The sequence below is a fragment of the Aythya fuligula genome, chromosome 3 (assembly GCF_009819795.1).
Source record: "Aythya fuligula isolate bAytFul2 chromosome 3, bAytFul2.pri, whole genome shotgun sequence".
NCBI lineage: Eukaryota > Metazoa > Chordata > Aves > Anseriformes > Anatidae > Aythya > Aythya fuligula.
Window position 1 is genome coordinate 42,034,546 of NC_045561.1, and position 18,589 is coordinate 42,053,134.

Sequence of the window (18,589 nt, forward strand, 5' to 3'; positions counted from 1 at the left end):
AACTTGTGGAGCAGTTAAGATAAATATGACCTACATGAGCTCTGTTTTCAAAACAGCTTATCGCTGTATCAGAGCCTAGATTTCAAATAGCGTTTAAAAAATGTTCTTTAGAAGTAACTTTCTGTCCATAACAGGGCTTTAAGCACCCCGAGGGCCTGCTGGCTTGCTTAAGTTAGAGGCCAAAAATGTACATAATTGTCAATCTTTAGCAAGACAGGGAGTTCTTTTCTAACCAGAGCCAGAAATACTCCCTCTGGAGAAACCTCACAAACAATGTGGAAAAAGCTTTTGAACTTCTCATGGTACAAATTTTAAAATGAAGACAAGACTGGAATAAGTCGGTCTTGAGCTTTTCCTGAGCTCTGCTGCATTGCCGTAGCTTTACAGAAATAGATGTCTCGTAGCAGCATCTCCAGAAGAAAAAAAAGAGAGAAAAGAACATCGTCTTATACTGTAACTCACTACTGTAACTCTCTTTTCTTTAAATATGAATACAATTATTAAAGCAGTCAACCATCTTAATCTGCATAAATCTCTCTTGATCAACCCCAACTGTATTTTTGGTGTAATAAACAGGCTACATTCCCAGAGAAGCAAATGCATATCATTTCAGACAGATTCAGGGACAGCAAAAACAATTTTGGTTGAAGAGCCTGGAGGAATCCCGCAGCATTAAACACTGAGCTATTCAAGTTTACACAAAGTAATTGAGAATACTTCTCCTTATAATTTAGCCCAACCCTTATAATCTCAGATTATAATGAAAGGTGTTTTTTTTTTTCCTTTCAACATTACAACATTATGATATTCAGTGATAAACAACCAAATTATTTCATTAATTTCAGCAAAAAAAAAAAAATTGAGGGAGACTCTGCGATGGTGTCAACAAGCAAAAGGCAGGGTGCAACGTGGCCCAGAGTACTGAGGATTAATCCCAGGGCTGTGAGCCCGACCTTGTGTTGTCCTAGGGGCCGTGTGCCACCTTACACGGTGCTGAGCAGCATGTGTACGGTGCAGGACAGTGCAGGAGCACCTGGTACTCCGCATGTAGGGGACAGTACCTGCAAGAGCAGAGCATCGAGCCCTCGGTGTATCAGAGCCTGGGCTGGCCACAGAGCGCCTTGACGTGTCCCAGCTGTCACAGAAGGAAACCAGGTGTCTTCTGCAGGGGTCAGAGCCAGGCAGCACCCTATGTGCTCCGCATCAGCACGACTGGATGAACCCTTCCCGGCTCTGCAGAAACGGGAGCGATGTTTGAGAGGTGAATAAACCACGCTAACCCTTTGAGTGCCTCGGAAAAAGAGCGTGCGTTCAGCAGAGGAGCACCTGCATGGCCTCGTGGATGTTCTTTGTACAGCGTGTCCTGATTAGAAAGGAAGCGAGCTTAGCGGAGAATCCAACTGAGACAAACAGTTCTCTGGTTTTATTTGGAAAAGCTGCAAACCTGTTACAGTTCATTTGCTAGTATGAAAGCTAGCTTGAAAAATGCCACTGCCGAGATCAATGAATAATGGCTTACGTGGAATAAGGGCAGCCAGGCTGAAGAACACAGTGGAGTGGTCTGGGGGGGAAAGAGCAAATGCTATAGGTCCACCAGTCCTAAATACGAACTGTGACACCGTCTCAGCAAAACTATCTGAAAATGGGATGTATTTTACTTTATTTCTAAGCTGCTTTTGTTCTGTGAATCCAACGCCTGTAATCTTGCTGTTTTGCATTCCCCCCTTCCCCTGGGCTTCAAAGATTCTTTTTGGTTGCTTGTACAGCCTTACCACTGCAGTACTCCAACTATATAAAGCACATGTAAGGATAGATAAATGCACCTATTATTACCACTTAACGAAAACAGGAAAGTTATTCATTGACCAGCCTATTTTTTTTAGGCATTTCTAATAAACACATCAGATCTGTATCTAAGTGGTGATAAAAAAAAAAAAAACAACTCTGACCTTGCATTAAGTTTATCCCACATCCTCCTCCTCATGACTGGTACAACGTTAGAGACTTTTTATCTGCATTCTCTGCAAATCGATCGTGTCTCATCACCGTCCAGTCACCCTTCAAGCTCTTTTCCAGCACCCACTGGCACACACAAGAAATTAACTCTCTTGGAAACGCCAAGCTACGGAGCCAGTGGAGAGCAACTCACAGGAAAGAGAGGAGGCAGTACCCTCCCCCTCCGTTTTGGCAACCATCGTGTTGGTCATTTTGCTTTGTATACTGTATGTTCCTTTCTGTCATGCTCTGCCCTTATGCTGTCTTTTAAGGAACAAGCTCTCTGGCAATGAATAGAGTCTTTATATGCTTGGAAAACATTTCTAGCACGTTGTAGACACAATTGTGATATAAATAGTCATTGTTTTCAGAATTTCCCTACCACCGCTCTTTTCTTCAGTTTTGTCACTGGAGCACAACCTCCATGGAATTGTTTTGTGCCCCTGGTGAAGTGCTATAACCATAAAATATGGCAAATGTTTTGTGTATTTGAAAATGGATTTTGTTGATCTTGTTTTGTTTTTTTTCTGTTGACCACGCTGGGAACACAGTAGTACATCAAGACAGCCTGAAGTAGTTCAGCACATTAGTAACCGTAAAAATTAAGACCAAGACCTTTAATTGCATCCCAAAAGACATGTGGGAAAGAGGGAAAGAACAAAGGAGTTTTTAAGTCAAATTTGCCCACGAATTAATAACCATCATTTGGTTTTAGCCAGATACCATATTCGTACCTTGGTCCTTTTCTTATTTGTTTCATGGTTGGACTACCGGGCTCTGAGCCTGTGACTTTCATCTCCATTATGTTTGCCAAAGGAGTACACAACAAACACAAAAGGTCTTTAACTCTTCAGTTTCTCCCTGGCATTGTTTGCATTTCTGAAGTTTTTGAAAATAACAGGCTTGACTCTTTCCTCATTTAGCCTGGTTTAACGATGCTCTACGTCCAAAGAATTCAGCTGTATTAATCTCAGCTTAAAGCACGCTAGAGGAATGCCTCGTATTTCTGACCTACCTCACATTGCTGTAGTCAGTGAACAACTGCCATTAAGCCTAGATTAAAAATCTGTCCCCTTTATGCTCTGGACTTAAAATGTGTTTTTAAACCACTTCCTTCTGCCTCTACCATTACACTTTCCTCCCTTTAAGAGCCATGAACACAGAAATTACTAACCTGTGACTCTGTTTTCAGTTCCCAGCTTTTCCAGTTCTCTCAGCTTTTCTTTATTTTCAATTCAGCCTTGGCACTTGCTGATCGCATTCAGGAGATTTCATGGCCATGACACGACCTTGTCCTCTCAGTCCTCCTTTTGCCTTCCTCATAATTCACCCTGTTTTTCCTTCCCTTTTTCTGTGTATGTACCACAGGCATTTGTAGCCTTGGCACACTTTGCTTCTGCTTTGACATCCTTCACGTAGCACACGCAGTGTCCAACGCCCCTCGAAGGCCTACTGATACGTCAGTTCATGTTAAACCTGGTTCTCTATAGAGAGATGGTGAGAACGAGCCATATCGATAGCGTGAATGTAGCCATCTTACGGGACTATATTACAGTCTTAGGCCTCACGACAGCCTGTGAGTAGGGAAAGTGTTGGTATTTCTGTTTGAGAGGTGAAGGAAAACTGAATTGGCCAAAATCACGTGAAAGCCTGTGGCAACGTAGAGGTAGAAAGCCCAAGCCACTCATCTTGGGTTACCAACCAGAGGGCTCATCTCACCTTTCTCCCTCCGAATCTAGATATCGGCTCATTTCTTTGACTCTTTTTGGATTTTAGGATGGATTTCTGACCAGAAAGGCGGTGTGCACCACCTGGGAGCTGCCGCCTCTCCCTCAGCAGCCGCAGCCCAGCCAAACCCATGGAAGGGGCGCTTCTGGGCTGCTCACCAGCTGCCTCTGAGGGGCACCACGGCCACCCCAGCCGCCCAGGAGGCGTCGTGGCGGGCACCAGGCGGGGACACTTTGGGGCGGAGAGGCGCGACAACCCCCTCCCGCCCTACATCACCCCTCCTCAGCGCCGGGCTCCCCTCAGCGCGGCCTCCACCGCCCTGCCCGGCTCCGCCCGCCGCGACCCCGCCCGCCTGACGCGCCGGCGGCGCTGTGGGGCTGGAAGTGGCGTACGTGCGGAGCGGGCTGCGAGTGTGGCGCCTCCTCCTCGCCCCGACACAGCGCCGGGCGGCCGGAGGAGAAGGAGGAGGAGGGAGGAGAAGGAGGAGGAGGAGGAGGAGGAGGAGGAGGCGGCAGCCGGCGGGCAGCGAGCGGCGCCCCCCGCCCCGCACCGCGCCACCCGCCCGGCCGGCGATGAGGCGGCGCTAGCGGCGATCGCGCCGCACGGGAGGGAGGAGGAGGAGGAGGAGGCAGGCGCCGGGGGGGGGCCCCCGCGGCAGCCCCGCGCCTCGGCCGCCCCGAAGGAGGCCGCGGGCCGGCGGGGGCCGCGGCGGCGCCGGGCGGCCATGATGCAGTGAGCGCTGCCTCCCCGCGCGGCCGGCCGGGGGCCCGCCTTAGCGCCGCGGCCGCCCGCCTCCTTACATAACCCCGAGCAGCGCAGCGCAGCGCCATGGCGAATGACAGCGGCGGCGGGGCCGGACAGGGCGGCGGCGGTGGTGGCGGTGGCGGCGGCGGCGGCGAGAGCAGCAGCGGGAGCAGCAGCAGCAGCAGCAGCAGCAGCGAGAGGGACCGGCAGTACTGCGAGCTGTGCGGGAAGATGGAGAACCTGCTGCGCTGCGGGCGCTGCCGCAGCTCCTTCTACTGCAGCAAGGAGCACCAGCGCCAGGACTGGAAGAAGCACAAGCTCATCTGCCGCGGCGGGGGCACGGCGGCGGCAGCAGCAGCAGCGGCAGCAGCGGCAGCAGCAGCAGCAGGGGGCGCCGCCGAGCCCCGCGCGGGGCTCCCCCCGCCGCAGCGGGCTCACGGCGCGGGGGGCGGCGGCCGGCCGGGGGGGGCAGCGGCGGCGGCGGCGGCCCCCAGCAGCGAGGCTCCCGGCGAGGCCGCCCCGCTCAGCCACAACCACGTCGCCGGGGCCGGCGCTGCCGCTGCCGCTGCCGGCGGGGGGGAGGCGGAGGCGGCGTCGGTGGTGCCGTGCGGGGAGGCGGTGCTGCTGTACCGGGACAAGTCGAACCTGTGCCCGGGCGGCGGGCAGGCGGGGCCCGGCGGGGCCGCGCTGCGCCCCAACGGGCAGACCAAGTCGCTGGTGCCGCAGCGGCTGGCGCTGGAGTACATCGTGCCCTGCATGAACAAGCACGGCATCTGCGTGGTGGACGACTTCCTGGGCAAGGAGCTGGGCGGGCTGGTGGCCCAGGAGGTGCGGGCGCTGCACCACACCGGCCGCTTCACCGACGGGCAGCTGGTGAGCCAGAAGAGCGACTCGTCCAAGGACATCCGCGGCGACAAGATCACCTGGGTGGAGGGCAAGGAGCCGGGCTGCCAGACCATCCGCCTGCTGATGAACAGCATGGACGATCTGATCCGCCACTGCAACGGCAAGCTGGGCAACTACCACATCAACGGCAGGACGAAAGTGAGTGGGGCGCGGGGGGCAGGGGGCCTCCCCCTGAAATTTGGGGTTAGGAAGACAACGCAAATGACACAAACCCCAAAGTAGCAAACCCACAGAGTCCCGAAAACGCGGCCCAGCCGGCGCTGGAGCCGTGCTGGCTGTTCCCAAGATCTTCGCACGCTTTTCATGTCATTTCATTTATTTATTTATTTATTTTTCCCTGCCCAAATCATTTTTTTTTTTTCCTCTCTGTCGCCGTGTCTTGAGGCCGGAGAAAGCCAGTCAAGCTCGCCCATTGTGCCGGGCTGATTTGCAATTCTCCCCGAGCCCTTGAAAATGAAATTCACACCCCGGGTAGAAAGGCCGGGCGATGAATATTCATCAGGAGCTTTTCACTTTTTAAAAAAGGGGACGGGGAAGGGAGGGGGGGGGGGGGGGAGAAGGAAGCCCTGCATGCTTTGCTGCTGCCCCCGGTGCAGCATAAGGGAGGCAGTGAGCTGCCCAGCAGCGTCCCAGCGCCGGGGCCAGCCACAGACAGGCTGTTGTTGCTGCAGCTGCAGGACCTCAGCTGCTGGGGAGCCTGGCAGGGAGGAGAGAAGGAACAGCCCCGGGTTTGTGCCGGGTGCGCTAAATCCCAGCTCCTCCGATACAGAAAGTGGGTGGGAATTTCCTCTTTCTTGTGCTTTTTTTTTTTTTTTTTTTTTTTTCCTTTTTGAAATGAGGGCTTTGTGTACCTCTGGTTGAACCGGTACTGTGCTAAAGCTCTCAGCAGGGACGTGGTCTGGATTTCCCCCCCACACCCCCGTTAGCTTGGATTTTTTTTAAGCCAATTTATCTTGCAGACGGCTCTAAATCTCTTTAAGGCCCCAGCGCTTGAAACTTGCGCTCTAAAAATATCTGTGGCTTTACTGGGTTTCAGTTTTGTGCAGGAAAGAGGAATACAGCTTCTGTTTCCATCTGCAGCGGTATGCTTCTGTAAATGATACGTGCCAGGGCTTTACAAAAGGGCTTTTGGCATTGTAATGCCGGATCACGCGTGTGATTCCTGAGCTGCTGCATCTTGCCTTTCTCAGTGGTGACTGATGCTTTTGCTAATTGTCAAAGAATGTCTGTGGACGGGGATGAATCCCTCCGTACAGACAGCTCTACGTTTTTCTGGAGTGACAGTAAAGTGATGAAGGTTGTTTAGCACTGCTTGGCTTTCGGACACTGCTGAAATTCCCATGTATTTCAGGGATCAGAACAGGTGCAGTCCTTTGCTCAGCGGTACAGAAATGCTTCACTTTGTCTTCTCTTGTTCCCTTGATCTTCTCCCAGCAAAGCCAGAGCTTGTAGCATGCTGCTGGGTTTGTCAGCGTTGGTTCATCAAGTCCGCAAGGACAGCAGCAATGTGGTGGCCTTCACCTTCTCTCCTTCTGCTGTGCCTTCCCTCTGCCCTTGCTGTCACTGCACGTTTAGGCCAAGGGCTGTGGCAGGGGGCAGCAGTCTGTCAGCCCAAACTTCTTCCACGTGTCCCTTCAGAGCTCCTGGCCCTCTGTAGGGGGCTGGAGGAAGCGGAGTGAAAGTGGAGACACCTGTGGGTTACATGAAGTCAATTTTTTGTCTTTGCTTCTCACCTCACTCCTGCTTTTTCTGGATCTGGGTTTGATTGCGTTCCTGCAGGAGCTGCAGTGTACGTGGGTGTTATTCTTGGCAGTACAGAGGAGTACACCGTGGAGATGCTGTAATAGCCACAACAGGTTACTCTGGACCTTTTCCGTTGGTGCGCTTTGCATGGTGAGCTGCTCGGTTCATTTAGCCAAAGACAGCCCATTTCTAAATTTTTATGAATATGTGGGATTTTGCCGCTCACAGCAACATTTTTTTTTAAAAATGAGTGGTCCATGTGTAATCTTTATTCTTACTGGTGTTACTTCAAGTGATAGGACCAAAATGGACAGAAACGTAGCACGCACTGACTAAGCTCTACCCAATAATTTACTGCTCCTGCACGTAAATATTGCAATAACCCTGTGGTTCACTGAGCTGGTGCGTGGAGAACTTAGCGTACTGTTTCACTGAGGGCACTAAATAAGCCAGTTGGCAGTGTCACTGGTGAGACTGGTAATTCACGAGCACCCAAACCAGCAGAAATCTAGCCCCTGGGGCCCCCCTGCTGTCTCCAAAGGCTGGAGTTAGGGCAGTAGGGGTTTGGGGGCGGCATGGTGCAAGCCCTCTGTGGTTGGGTGCCTCGTGCAGTTGGGGACATGCATTTTTTTTTAAGTGTAACTTTTTTTTTTGTAATTATTTTATTAGACTTTTGTATGTAAAACAAGCAAAAACAAAACACGCTTGCAGCCTGCTTTTTAAAATACTTTTTTTGTGTTCACTGCAGTGTCTTGGAAAACTAGCTTTGTTTTTGGGTGTTGTGCAAGGGTTGGCATTATGTCCTAGGAGTCACAAGAGTGAATCTTCAGCCTTTACCAGACCTAGTTTGAGCTCTGTGAACAAGCATACCCTATCAGAGGGAATGAATCAGAAATACATCCACGCCACAGTGCGCTGAAATTCCTAGCCTCTTTCTGGACTGAGCATTCAAAAGCATTTCTGTTAACTAAATAAACCTGTGAAGAGTTCTGTTCTCCGAGCTTCAGCTGGCAGCTGGGCACTTTCACAGGAATGGATGGATTGTTGGCCGAAGGTTTTAATGACGCTGTTGATCATGGGTTGTTTTTGACTGTGGGGGAAAATAGCTGTGGATAAAGTGCAAGAGATGATATGTAGGTTATAATTGCACCTTTAGCTAAGGCTCGGCTTCTGTACCTGTGAGCGTTAGGGCCTTGAACTTGCCATTGCTTATACTGATTCTAGGTATGTTGTATATGAAAGGGGAAAAGAAGCGGCTCTTAGTCCACACCCTCCACTCTCAGCCTGTAAAACCGTCCGTGGGGGGAAAAGCTACTTGTTTCAATGACGTTTATTTTATTTTAAACTGATCCACGTTCTCCAGTGCTAGTCCTTAAGGTAGAGGACACCAAGAAAGGTTAAGTGTGAGAAATCTGAAATTATACATTTGCAAACATCTTGTTAGGGATTTTCTCTGGACTAACTGGGCTACCCGAAATTGGTCTGCTTCAAGGGATGTGGCTCAGCCTAGACCAGACCATCAGCAGATTACTCTCCAGGCTGAAAGGTATCTGCATAGCAATAGGTATGAACTACTTTTGGCATGAGTATACAGTGCAGTCGCAGATATAACACAATGGCTAACTATTTGCTCATCTCAGGAGGCCTGATTTACTACATTCCTTGCTTTTGTTCTGCTGTTCTCTTTCTTTCCAGATTGTGCGGCTTTTTTTTTCCCCTAGCAGCACATGGCACGGAGCAGCATACATGAGCTGCACTGTCTTTCTCCCACTTCCTGTTATTACTGGTTTTACTTCTTCCATCTTCTCCCAAAATGTTAACTCTCTCTTTCCTTTCTCTTATCAGTTATCGCACTCGTACGTGCACATAGTTCTGTTTCCTGCCTGTCCTGTCCTAGATAGCCACTGGAGATAGAAACCTGCTCACCAGAGTCAGGGAGTGAACTACTCCTGAATCTCTCCCAGGTGAGAAGGTTTTTCCTCCGTCCCAAGCAGAGGCTGAGGAGGGAGGAAGCTTCATTATTTTATGTGTTTTTTTTTGTTGTTGTTGTTTTTTGTTACGTGTCTGTCTTCTCTCGTGTGAACTCTGCTTATTATCTAAAACTTCAAGCCTTTTATAAATCAGAAGCTTGCTTCCTTTACTGGTGCTGCAGTAATATAGGGAGATCGTACCCACAGACAGGGACCCAATAATCACCGTATAAGCAGGCATCTGATCCATCTACTGTTCGTGCTTCAGCTCCTCCCAACACCACGTCTCCTAACCCTACCCCGTGCCTTTTATTGAGAAGAGAGCACACAGATGGTTTGACAGTCTCTGTTACATTCCTGGAGGCTTTGTGTCATTCCCACCCCTTTGTAACCCAGCAGAAGAGCTGCAACTCAGAGGGCTCGATTTTAATGCTCTCCTGTCTCTACCCGTAGGCCAGTGGCACCCACTGCTTCTCAGCCACCGGTGGCTTAAAAATTTGCTCTACAGGCTGCATGTGGTGCAAACCTGCACCCGTGCTTTTTCTTGAAATGGTTGAATTACCCAACTGCTTCTCTCTTATTCTCTCCTCTCCTCTGATCTCAAAATAAACTGACCTGGTTATAACTACCTTAACTGCTGCATGTGATTTCCTGGGTACTAATAAATTTTCAATGTGATGCCGCATACTAGCGTGTCCTGGAGTTTTCTGAAGACCCGGAGTGCTGTGGATTTGGACTGATCTGACTGTGTCCTGTTAAATTAGCTTCTTTCAGAGTTAGTAATGCTCCTTTAGAAAATAATCCTCTAACAGCGTAAGGATTTCTCACATCCAGCAGTCAGCTTTTCTAGAAACCATAGAGAAGAGGGTCTGTGCTCTGGACACTTGTGTAGCAGCTTTCCTACAGACGTGCTGGCTTAATGTTGCCAAGGATGTAGAAATTTAACCAGGAAGAGGTAATGAGCTGGTACAGCTGAAGCTGCCAGCAGCTGATGAAGCACTGAATAGGCACCAGGAGGCACAGCTCTGAGTTCTGCAGATGCTGTTTAAAACAGTGTACAGGAAACCTGAGCAGGACTTCTGGATGTTCTTTCCACTAGATCTTGTTCTGCAGTATCTGTGTTCTGTGAGTATCTGTGCAGTAGTAAGGTGACAGGCAAAGAAGTGGAGATTGAGGGCTCTGCAACCATGCTGGTACCGAAAAGTGCTGACAGCGTGGAGTAAGGGCAGAGATGGGCACGGGGCTCGGATGCTGCTTGTGTGAGCCCTGGGGAAGCCTAGAGCTTCAGCTGGGATTCAGGCTGAGGAGCAGCTGTGGAGCAGAGGAGCTTCCCTTCCCCTCTGTTTGCCTATGGCATGCCCATTTGTAGAGATCGCTCCGTACCCAGAAATAAATTCAGTGCAGGAGCACTACAACTTGCTGATGTAACTGGTTCATCGTGCATGCTTGCCTTGGCTAGAGTTTGTCCCTGAGTTGCAGGAAAGAGCAGCTAGCTCTCAGTCTCATCTCTCAGTATTTGCTTGAATTGCTCGAACCAGATAGAGTTTTACAGGTAGTTACGCTTAAGGATTTTTCCTGACGGTGTTTTTGTTGGCAGTGGCATTTTCTTCTAGACGCATGTGCTCTTCAGCAAAGGATTGTGTGGTGACTCACGGATACTCAGGGCAGCCCACAGATCTTACATTCCTGCTGGGGTAGAGCTCTGAGCTGAGTCCAGTTTCGTTTTCCAGTCATGTACCAGTGTTCTGGGGCCCAACGTGAGCAAATGATCAGCAGCAGCCTGTTATTTCTAAACACAAATGGTGTTCTGACTGAGGAGCATAGAGTATCCAGAAAAGATGCTTGTTTATGGCTGGTGAAAATTAAAAGATGGGCATTTCTGAGGCTCTGGGAAGTTCCCATACTTCACTTTGGTGATTGTAACTGTGAAGCGTGGCACAAATACAATGTGTCTGAGGGTGGGGAGTGCTACCTGGGACTCCTCTCAGCGTTTCGGGATCGACATGATTTAGGCTGTAGCCCAGGGAATAATTCAGGCTGGTGCTGCCGGAGAAGTAGTCCCGCTTCTTTGCCAGTACAAGTATTTACATGGCCAGCCTGTGAACTGGTTTGGGGAACCGATCCATCTGAAAAAGTGAACTGGCAAAAGAAGTGCTCCTGGTTCAGAGCTCGGATGTTTGTGCTGGCATGGGGGACTAGCAGATGGTGAGACTTTCTTTCAGCGGCAATGCAAATTTATGCCAGCTTAAAGGATTTGCCAAACTACAGCCTTAGTTTAACACTTAGGGACTGATTATCCCAAAATTTGTTTGTGAAGATTTGAATAACAGTTAAGAGATCTTTGTTTGCTATGTATTTTTTTTTCTTTCTTAAGCTTTCTTCTCTTTGTTCTCCCGTGCTCAGCGTGAGGCTGTTTTTGCCAGCAGAGACGTGTTGTTCTGTCCTCCAGCATCTTCCTTGTGACAGTTTTATGCAGCAGCTCTGCTGGCCTACCCCATGGAACCTGCAGAAGGAAACGTATTTTCTCCACGTGATCCCCCCCATCTCTGCCACACACAAACACACACACGCAAAGCTTCCAAGCCAGCCAACCTGCTAGCCATGCTCCTTGTGCTCAGCGTTTGCCCCTCTCCTTTATCCTGGAGTTTTATTAGCACCGAGGAAGGTCCTGGTTTCCCTGTTTCGGGACGGAGCTGGGCTGGCATCCCCTGTGCTGTGAGCACCCTGCTTCCATCAGCAGCTGCCTGGGGCCGTGCAGCTGCAGTTCGATTTCGAGTTGTTGCTGTTTCAGAGCACCTGTAGCCTTGAGGTTTGGGCACATCGGTGCTTTCTGTGCACAGCATTTGTTCCTCTCAGCGGCATCACTGTTTTCTGACAGCGCTGCTACTTTGATGTGCCTTGCTGCCCGTCCTAGCCACAAGGAGCTCGGTGCAGTTCCACCCCAAAATCAAGCGGGCTGCTCTCCATCTCAGCTCTGCAGCTCGAGAGGAAGAGCTGCCTTCCCTTGCCAGCGGCCTCCGGGGCTGGAATTCTTTGAAAGTCGTGTCCTGCCAAGCCGCGGGGCCGGCCGAGTGCAGCTCTCCTCAAACTGCTTGGTCAGTTGCGTCTGTGACCTTGACTGCGTGTCTGGGAGATGTTTTTCCATTTTCCAGCTCACGCTTAATTTCTGAATAGTTCGCCAGCTGTTTCCTGCAAATAAATCAACAGCATATTATTCTCTTTCATGGTGGTTACCTGCATTCGTGAGGCTTGTGATTAAACTGCGGTGTTTTGCAGTTAATCTCTGACAGCTTTTGGTTTAATCAGCCTAGTTGCTGCTGGAATTTGCTACTTGTTGCCCTCTACTGAGTGTCAGCATGTATATATGTACGTACTTGTATCTGCCGATGAAGCTACAGTTAACCTTACAGCTGAGAGGAAGGCTTTTCTGCAGCACTAGAAAGGAACTTGTTTGATAAAGGCAAACAGGTAAGCTGTACAGAGCAATCGGCTTCTTGCTCACCCAGAAACTAGATCATTTCTTTTCCCTTAAGCTACTTGAAGAGCTCTATTACAAATCAGGTTTTATTTTTTGTTTCAAAACTGGTTTTTGGATTGTCGGAGTGGGTTGGTTAGTTAGTTCTTCAGTGGGATGCTGGGGGGGTGCCTTTCTCTTGTACCACTGTATTTTGTTCTTGTACAGTAAGGGAGTGACTGCAGACAATCTAAGGACTGTGAAAGTGATTTTTTGGTGTGTTTTTTGCCTGTTGTTTTTTTTTTATAAGTTTATTTTGAATTTATTAATCTAATTTTTTTAACCACTGGCATGTTTTTTCACACTGCATTAATGAAATCAGAGAATGAAAGCAGTATTTTTAGTGAACAGAGCAGTGGGGTTGTTTGACTTCCCAGCCACTACTAAATGCAGTAAGCATTATTTATGATATCCTTTTTGTCTTTCAAACTCGTGACTTCTTCCTTCTGAAGGGTGTAAGAAATACCAGTGCTGATCTATGTGGCCTTTTTCAAAAGTCAGTTGGTGCTCTTTAAGTCCTTGTAAACTGTTTCCAGAGATTACTGGTTAGCCATGGCTGATCAAGCACATTTTCAGTGCAGGCTTGTGCCAGAGCTGGTTGGTAAGCTGCAGTCATAAGCGTCAGGTTGAAAGCTAATTCACTCGCTGTTCCAGAACAGCATCTGTCAAAAATAGAGCAATGCTTTCATGCACGTAACAGCTGCTTGCACTTGAAGACTTTCTTGTTCTTTGGTATTTAACTTGAAATTACTCAAGAGTATTTTTGTTCGTGTATAATGTTATAAATAGGAATTGGGTAGGAATGCGAGTGCCTGCCTGTCTGTATGGTCATTGTGTGTGAATGCAGGGCAGTGATGGATGTGCTGTGTGCACAGCGCCCTAACACATACGCAAACGCCATACCTGTCAGGTAATTAATGGGGTCTTCCAAAAAAAAAAAGATAATTTTCTACCCAAGGATTAATTTTACACATTAATTTAGTGTTAGGCCAGCTTGGAGCACATAGTTTGACCACGAGGACCTTCTGAACTCTACAGATGACTTAGATTTTGAGGAGATGGTGCCGTGAGGCCCCAGTGCACTGTGTGAACCTGGAACTGCCTTGCCTTGTTGCAGCAAAACCAGGCGTCATGTTGGAAAGAATACAAAGGTGAATGCACTGAGAGGGTTCAGGAAGCTGGTCTCTGTTTTGGTTGTAATAGGGTGGAGGAATTGGTGATATGATTGTCAGACGACTGTATGAGGTTTTAAGATGCAATGGACCAGCGGAAGGTTTGTGTTTTTTTTTTTTAATGTTGTTGTGGTTGTTCTTGTTGTTTGTTTGCTTTTCTTCTTATATGAATATATTTAAAATTTCTTTACAGGAAGAGTTTGTATGGTCAATTCACATCATTTTGTTGGTAGCCCCAAAGTCTTGGTGAAGTGTCAGGATGGAGGCTTCTGTGTTGGGCATACTCTTCCTGTGACTTGCTGACCTTTTGGTGTGCTAGGGTCTGTTATCTTTGTGCTTACATCATCCAGAAAGCAGCAGATAGGTAGCTAGAATCGTCCTGAAGTTACTGATCAAATTAAACCAAAAAAATATAATAATAGAATAACCTGAGTGGTATGACAATGTGGACTTTAAATTGCTGTAGATCAAAAACTTGGTCCATACCCAGTCTGAGGCAGAAATCCTCATATATTAAAGTTCTCTGCAGCTGTACACTGTGGAAGAGAAAAAGTGATGTAGCACACGAAAGGATTTCAGAGCAGTTTTTAGTTGACTAATAAGGTACTTTTCCTGTTGCTGCTTTCTGTCCTGTTCAGACATCTGCTCAGCAAACTTTTGCCGTGGGCTCCAGCCTGTGCGAACAGCTTCTGCCGTGTGTGAGGGGCGCTCGGTCGGCGCTCAGCTGAAGGCGTCAGGCCCTCCTGGTTGCTGCTGGTTGCTGCATTGTTGTTCGAGCAGCTGGCACGCAGCCTTGCCACTGTGAGAAAGGAAACTGCGGCCGGTTGATAAGGGCATCTCAAACTGGTTCAGTTTCAGCAGGCATGTGATATGATACGATGCCCCGCAGAATTGATGTCAGCTAATCGTGCCTCTTTGGGGCTTAACCTTGTTAGTGACTCCTTTAGTGGGCATCATCCAGTCAAAAGTACTTTTGTGATAGTGGAGTCACTGTTTCAGGTCATATGGAGAAAGGCTGAGAGAGTTGGGGTGAAAAGAAGTCTTGGGGGGACCAAATCAGTACGTATAGGTACCTGAGGTGGCCAGTACAGAAGATGGAGCCCGGCTTTTCTCAGTTGCACCCAGTGACAGGGCAAGAGGAAAAGGGCACACGCTGACATGCAGGAAATTATGGTTGTATACAAGAAACTTATTTGATGGGAGGGTGATCCAACAGAGAGATGGGCTCCAGAGAGGTTGTGGAGTCTGCCTCCTTGGAGGTCTTCAAAACCCAGGACGACCTGCCCCAGTGGCTTTCCAAGCAGGGGCTGAACCAGGCCACCTCTGCTGGAGTGAAGTGTCCAGGAGCCTGCCTTCCTGCTGTCATTTGCTTCTTAAAGAAACATTGCTGGATGTCCAAGTAGTGTATCAGTCTGAAATATTCCTGCCTTGGATCCTTTTAGTTATGGAGGTGGTCACTTGTGCTGTAGCCTCTGCTGCTGCTTCTTCGTGGTTTTCTCTGTGTTAACACTGCTTCATAGCCACTGTAAGCTACAGTCCTTCACTCTTCCCCCTTGTAACTTCTAGCCATTTTTTGGCCTCCTGTATTCCCCACGCATGCTGCTGCCGCCCGTGATCCCCTCAAGGCCCAGGGCAGCCAGGATGGAGCCCCTGCCTGGTGAACGGGTGGAGAAGGAGCAGGCGCCGAGAGCGGGGCTGCCCGGCCCGGGTGCAGAGGACGAGGCTGTGCTCAGTTCCTGGGCTCTGCTGGGTGTTCAGCAGTCGCAGACACCCTGCCAGCTGTCCTCCACAAGGACTGCATCGGGGAGATAAGGGCTGCGTGCCTCTTGTGAGGTGCCACTTGACCATCCGTGTCCTATCTCTATCCGTAAATTGAAGCCAGATGGAGTTGTGCTCATCTGAAGGAACTGTTTATATGCAGTCGATGCTAGACCGTCCCTGAGCTGTAGGTTGAAGCTACAAAATTTCCTGTGAAGTGGTTAAAAACAGCCGTTGTTAGCGTTCAGATGCTGGCAGTCCCTTCTGCTCAGATCTAACCCCCTCTCATGGGCTGAGTAATCTCGTTTCAGGTTCTAGTGCCTTCTCGTGTTCTTCCTTATCAGATGTCTCCTTTCCACATAAGTATGTGAGCTCATCGTACCATTATGCATTTATTGTAATTAATCAGTAATCAGTGTGTAGATAAAGCTTCAAAACACTGACAAAACGATGCTCCTATATATGTCCAGTTTCCAGCAATTCAGGAACTCTCCGAGCCAGAGGTTGCATCTGGACCACTGCTCTTAGTGCGCACAGATGGATGGACATACTTGCTCTAAATTTATGTAATCTTGTTTTAAGAGCCATTTGTACTTTTGGCCTCTGCGACATCCTGTAACAATGAGTCCCACCGTTTGATTAGATGGGGAAGGAACTTCCTTTTGTTTAAAGCCTACAGCCTGATGATTTCCATGTCCTAGAGATTCTTTATTGTGAGAACTCGTTTCCCAGTCGTTTTGTCTTTCATGGTTTTAAGAAGTCTGACACTTGCTTCCATGCATTTTTCAGCTGACACTTTTTCCCTCCTAAACCGAAGAACTGTAGGATTCTTTTTAGGATTTCTTCACTTGGGTACTGCTTCGTGCAGTCTGAATGTTGCTATTGCTCTTTTATGCAGCTTTTTTGGTTCTGCTAATCCCCCCTTAAGGTAAGGCAACCAGGATTGCATTGTTAATGTACAAATAAAGCATGAATTTGCATAGTAGCATAATAATGTATTCTGTTTTGTGACACTAGTTGCCTCTGCCACTGTGCTGAGGTTATATTCTGCCCATATTCACTACATTTTTTTCTAAAGTGATAGTATCCAGCTTACAAGATAACACTGCGTATAAGGCTTTTTTTTTTTTTTTTTTTTTTCCCTTTTGGGGGCATTGACTTGCACTTACTCTTTACTGAATGTTACCTGCCATTTTGTCATCCTGGGGCTTGGTGTCGTTCTGTTCTGTGCACCTTTCTGCAGTCGGTGGTAGAAAGGACTCTGCAATGTATTTTCTTTTCTGTATTGCATGTGAACACTGTCAGCCCGCCACTCGCCCCCCTCTTCCCAGGTCATGTGAACAGTTCAGCCCCCTTAGGGATCCTGGTGGCAGCTGTCATTTTTTTTCACTTAATGGAGGTTAGTTTGCTGTGATGAAATTGCTACTGAAATTTACTGTTTTATTGCTATTTGCATTTGCCTGTTCCAGGATTTTGGAATGCCTTGGGACTAAGGGCCATACTTAAAGTGCTTTATAACTAAAATTTTCTAATTTTTGCATTAAAGCTAATGCCTTGAGTAAATCTCCATTATAGCTTGGGGAAAATGACAAGTAGTGACTCCCTGAGGCCTCCTAACACTTGGCACCGGCTCAAGAACAACACAGGAGTTCCTAGACTGGAGTCCTGACTTTGTCATTTTCCTCGGAGAAAACAGAAAACAGGAGCGGTAATTTCTCATGAGCCAAAGGCTAGGCCCAAATTGCATTGTAAGTTATGTTGGTATTAATGAGTTAAGATGGTTTTATTGTTATTTTTTACCCATCTAGAGCTATAATTTTATAAGGGAGCCTTGCAAACCTGGGAAATAAATGCACTTCTGCAGATCAAGAAGCGTAGATGAAGATACCATCAACTGGCTTTATCTTCAGCTTAATCTTATCCCATCTCCACAGGAATGTTGCAGATGTGCTGTTTCTGGGTTTTACTTATTGCTGTGTCTTTTTCTCTTTCTGAACACACATCCTGCTACTTGGAAGATACACCCACGGCAAGACAATGCTAGAAACACACGGCCCTTCCTCGGCATTAAGGCTTCAGCTCCTCCAGTTCAATTAGTAATAGCTGCATGGTAAAAACGCCAGAGGAAAAAATAGCCTTTGAGGGAGTGAAAAATCCGAAGCACATTTTTTTCTCCATTTGGGTACAGCTTTCCAGAGGAAGTGATGGAATTCTTCAGGGACTCAGCGGGGAACAGAATTGGCCGGTGATAGGAAGATGCAGTCCCTGGGAGATTTTCCCCCTTGAAAAAATCTGATACTTCCTTCCCCACCCTCCAGTCTCCTCGATTTCCAGGAAAGGGTTATCTTGGCTTTGGAACCCGAAATTGAGGTTGTCTTTACAGAGGAAGAAAATCCTTGTTTTCTGGAGCAACTTTTAGCAGTCTTTCTGGTAACTGCGTAGCACTGCTTGCTGGTTCTGGGAACAAAATACAATGCTGCCCTTCCCCGCTGCCATGGCTGCTGCTGGCTCCTGGTCAGCACCCTGGGCCGTGTCATTTTCACATGGCATCCCAAGCTCTGTTTTCCTACTTGAGAATTTAGTTCTAGCAATGCTAACTGGTTTCTAAAAAACATTTTATGTGTTACTGCCTATAGGCCTGAATCCCATTTTGCTTATTTTGCCCTACAAAAGCAACGGCTTCCCTGAAGAATTTGTAATTCAGTGTTAGTTCAGTCTTTACATACAGCAGTTCTGTGTGTACCCAGCCTCCAGCAAGAGCTAATTAATTATTTAGAACATGAAGCAAGTCAGCTTCGGCTACAACTAATGGAAGAGGTTTGTTAGGAACACTGCAGTTATCTGCTGTTACAGCACCTGCCACTTGAATTGATTTTTTTTTTTTTGTTTCTAGTTAGCTTTCTGCAAGGCCACTCTGTGCGAACATTTTATCTGGGAGGCAGGTTATGTGAACAGCCTTCTGCATGCAGGGGGTGGGTATGAGCATGACAGCGATTTGCTGTGTGTGTGGTGCCTTTTCTTCTTTTTTCATTTGCATTTCTGTATGTTAATAGTAACCT

The 18,589-nt window shown here is 48.1% G+C and overlaps 1 protein-coding gene across 1 annotated transcript in view; it reads left to right on the top strand.

Annotated features, from left to right (window-relative positions):
- The first annotated feature begins 4,551 nt into the window (after positions 1 to 4,551).
- The window catches only part of EGLN1 (egl-9 family hypoxia inducible factor 1), a 33,773-nt gene continuing 19,735 nt past the window's right edge, over positions 4,552 to 18,589 (top strand). Inside the window, exon 1 of the mRNA XM_032184708.1 lies at positions 4,552 to 5,511. Within this exon, the coding sequence (XP_032040599.1) occupies positions 4,552 to 5,511 (960 nt within the window). The remainder of the gene's footprint in view (positions 5,512 to 18,589) is intronic.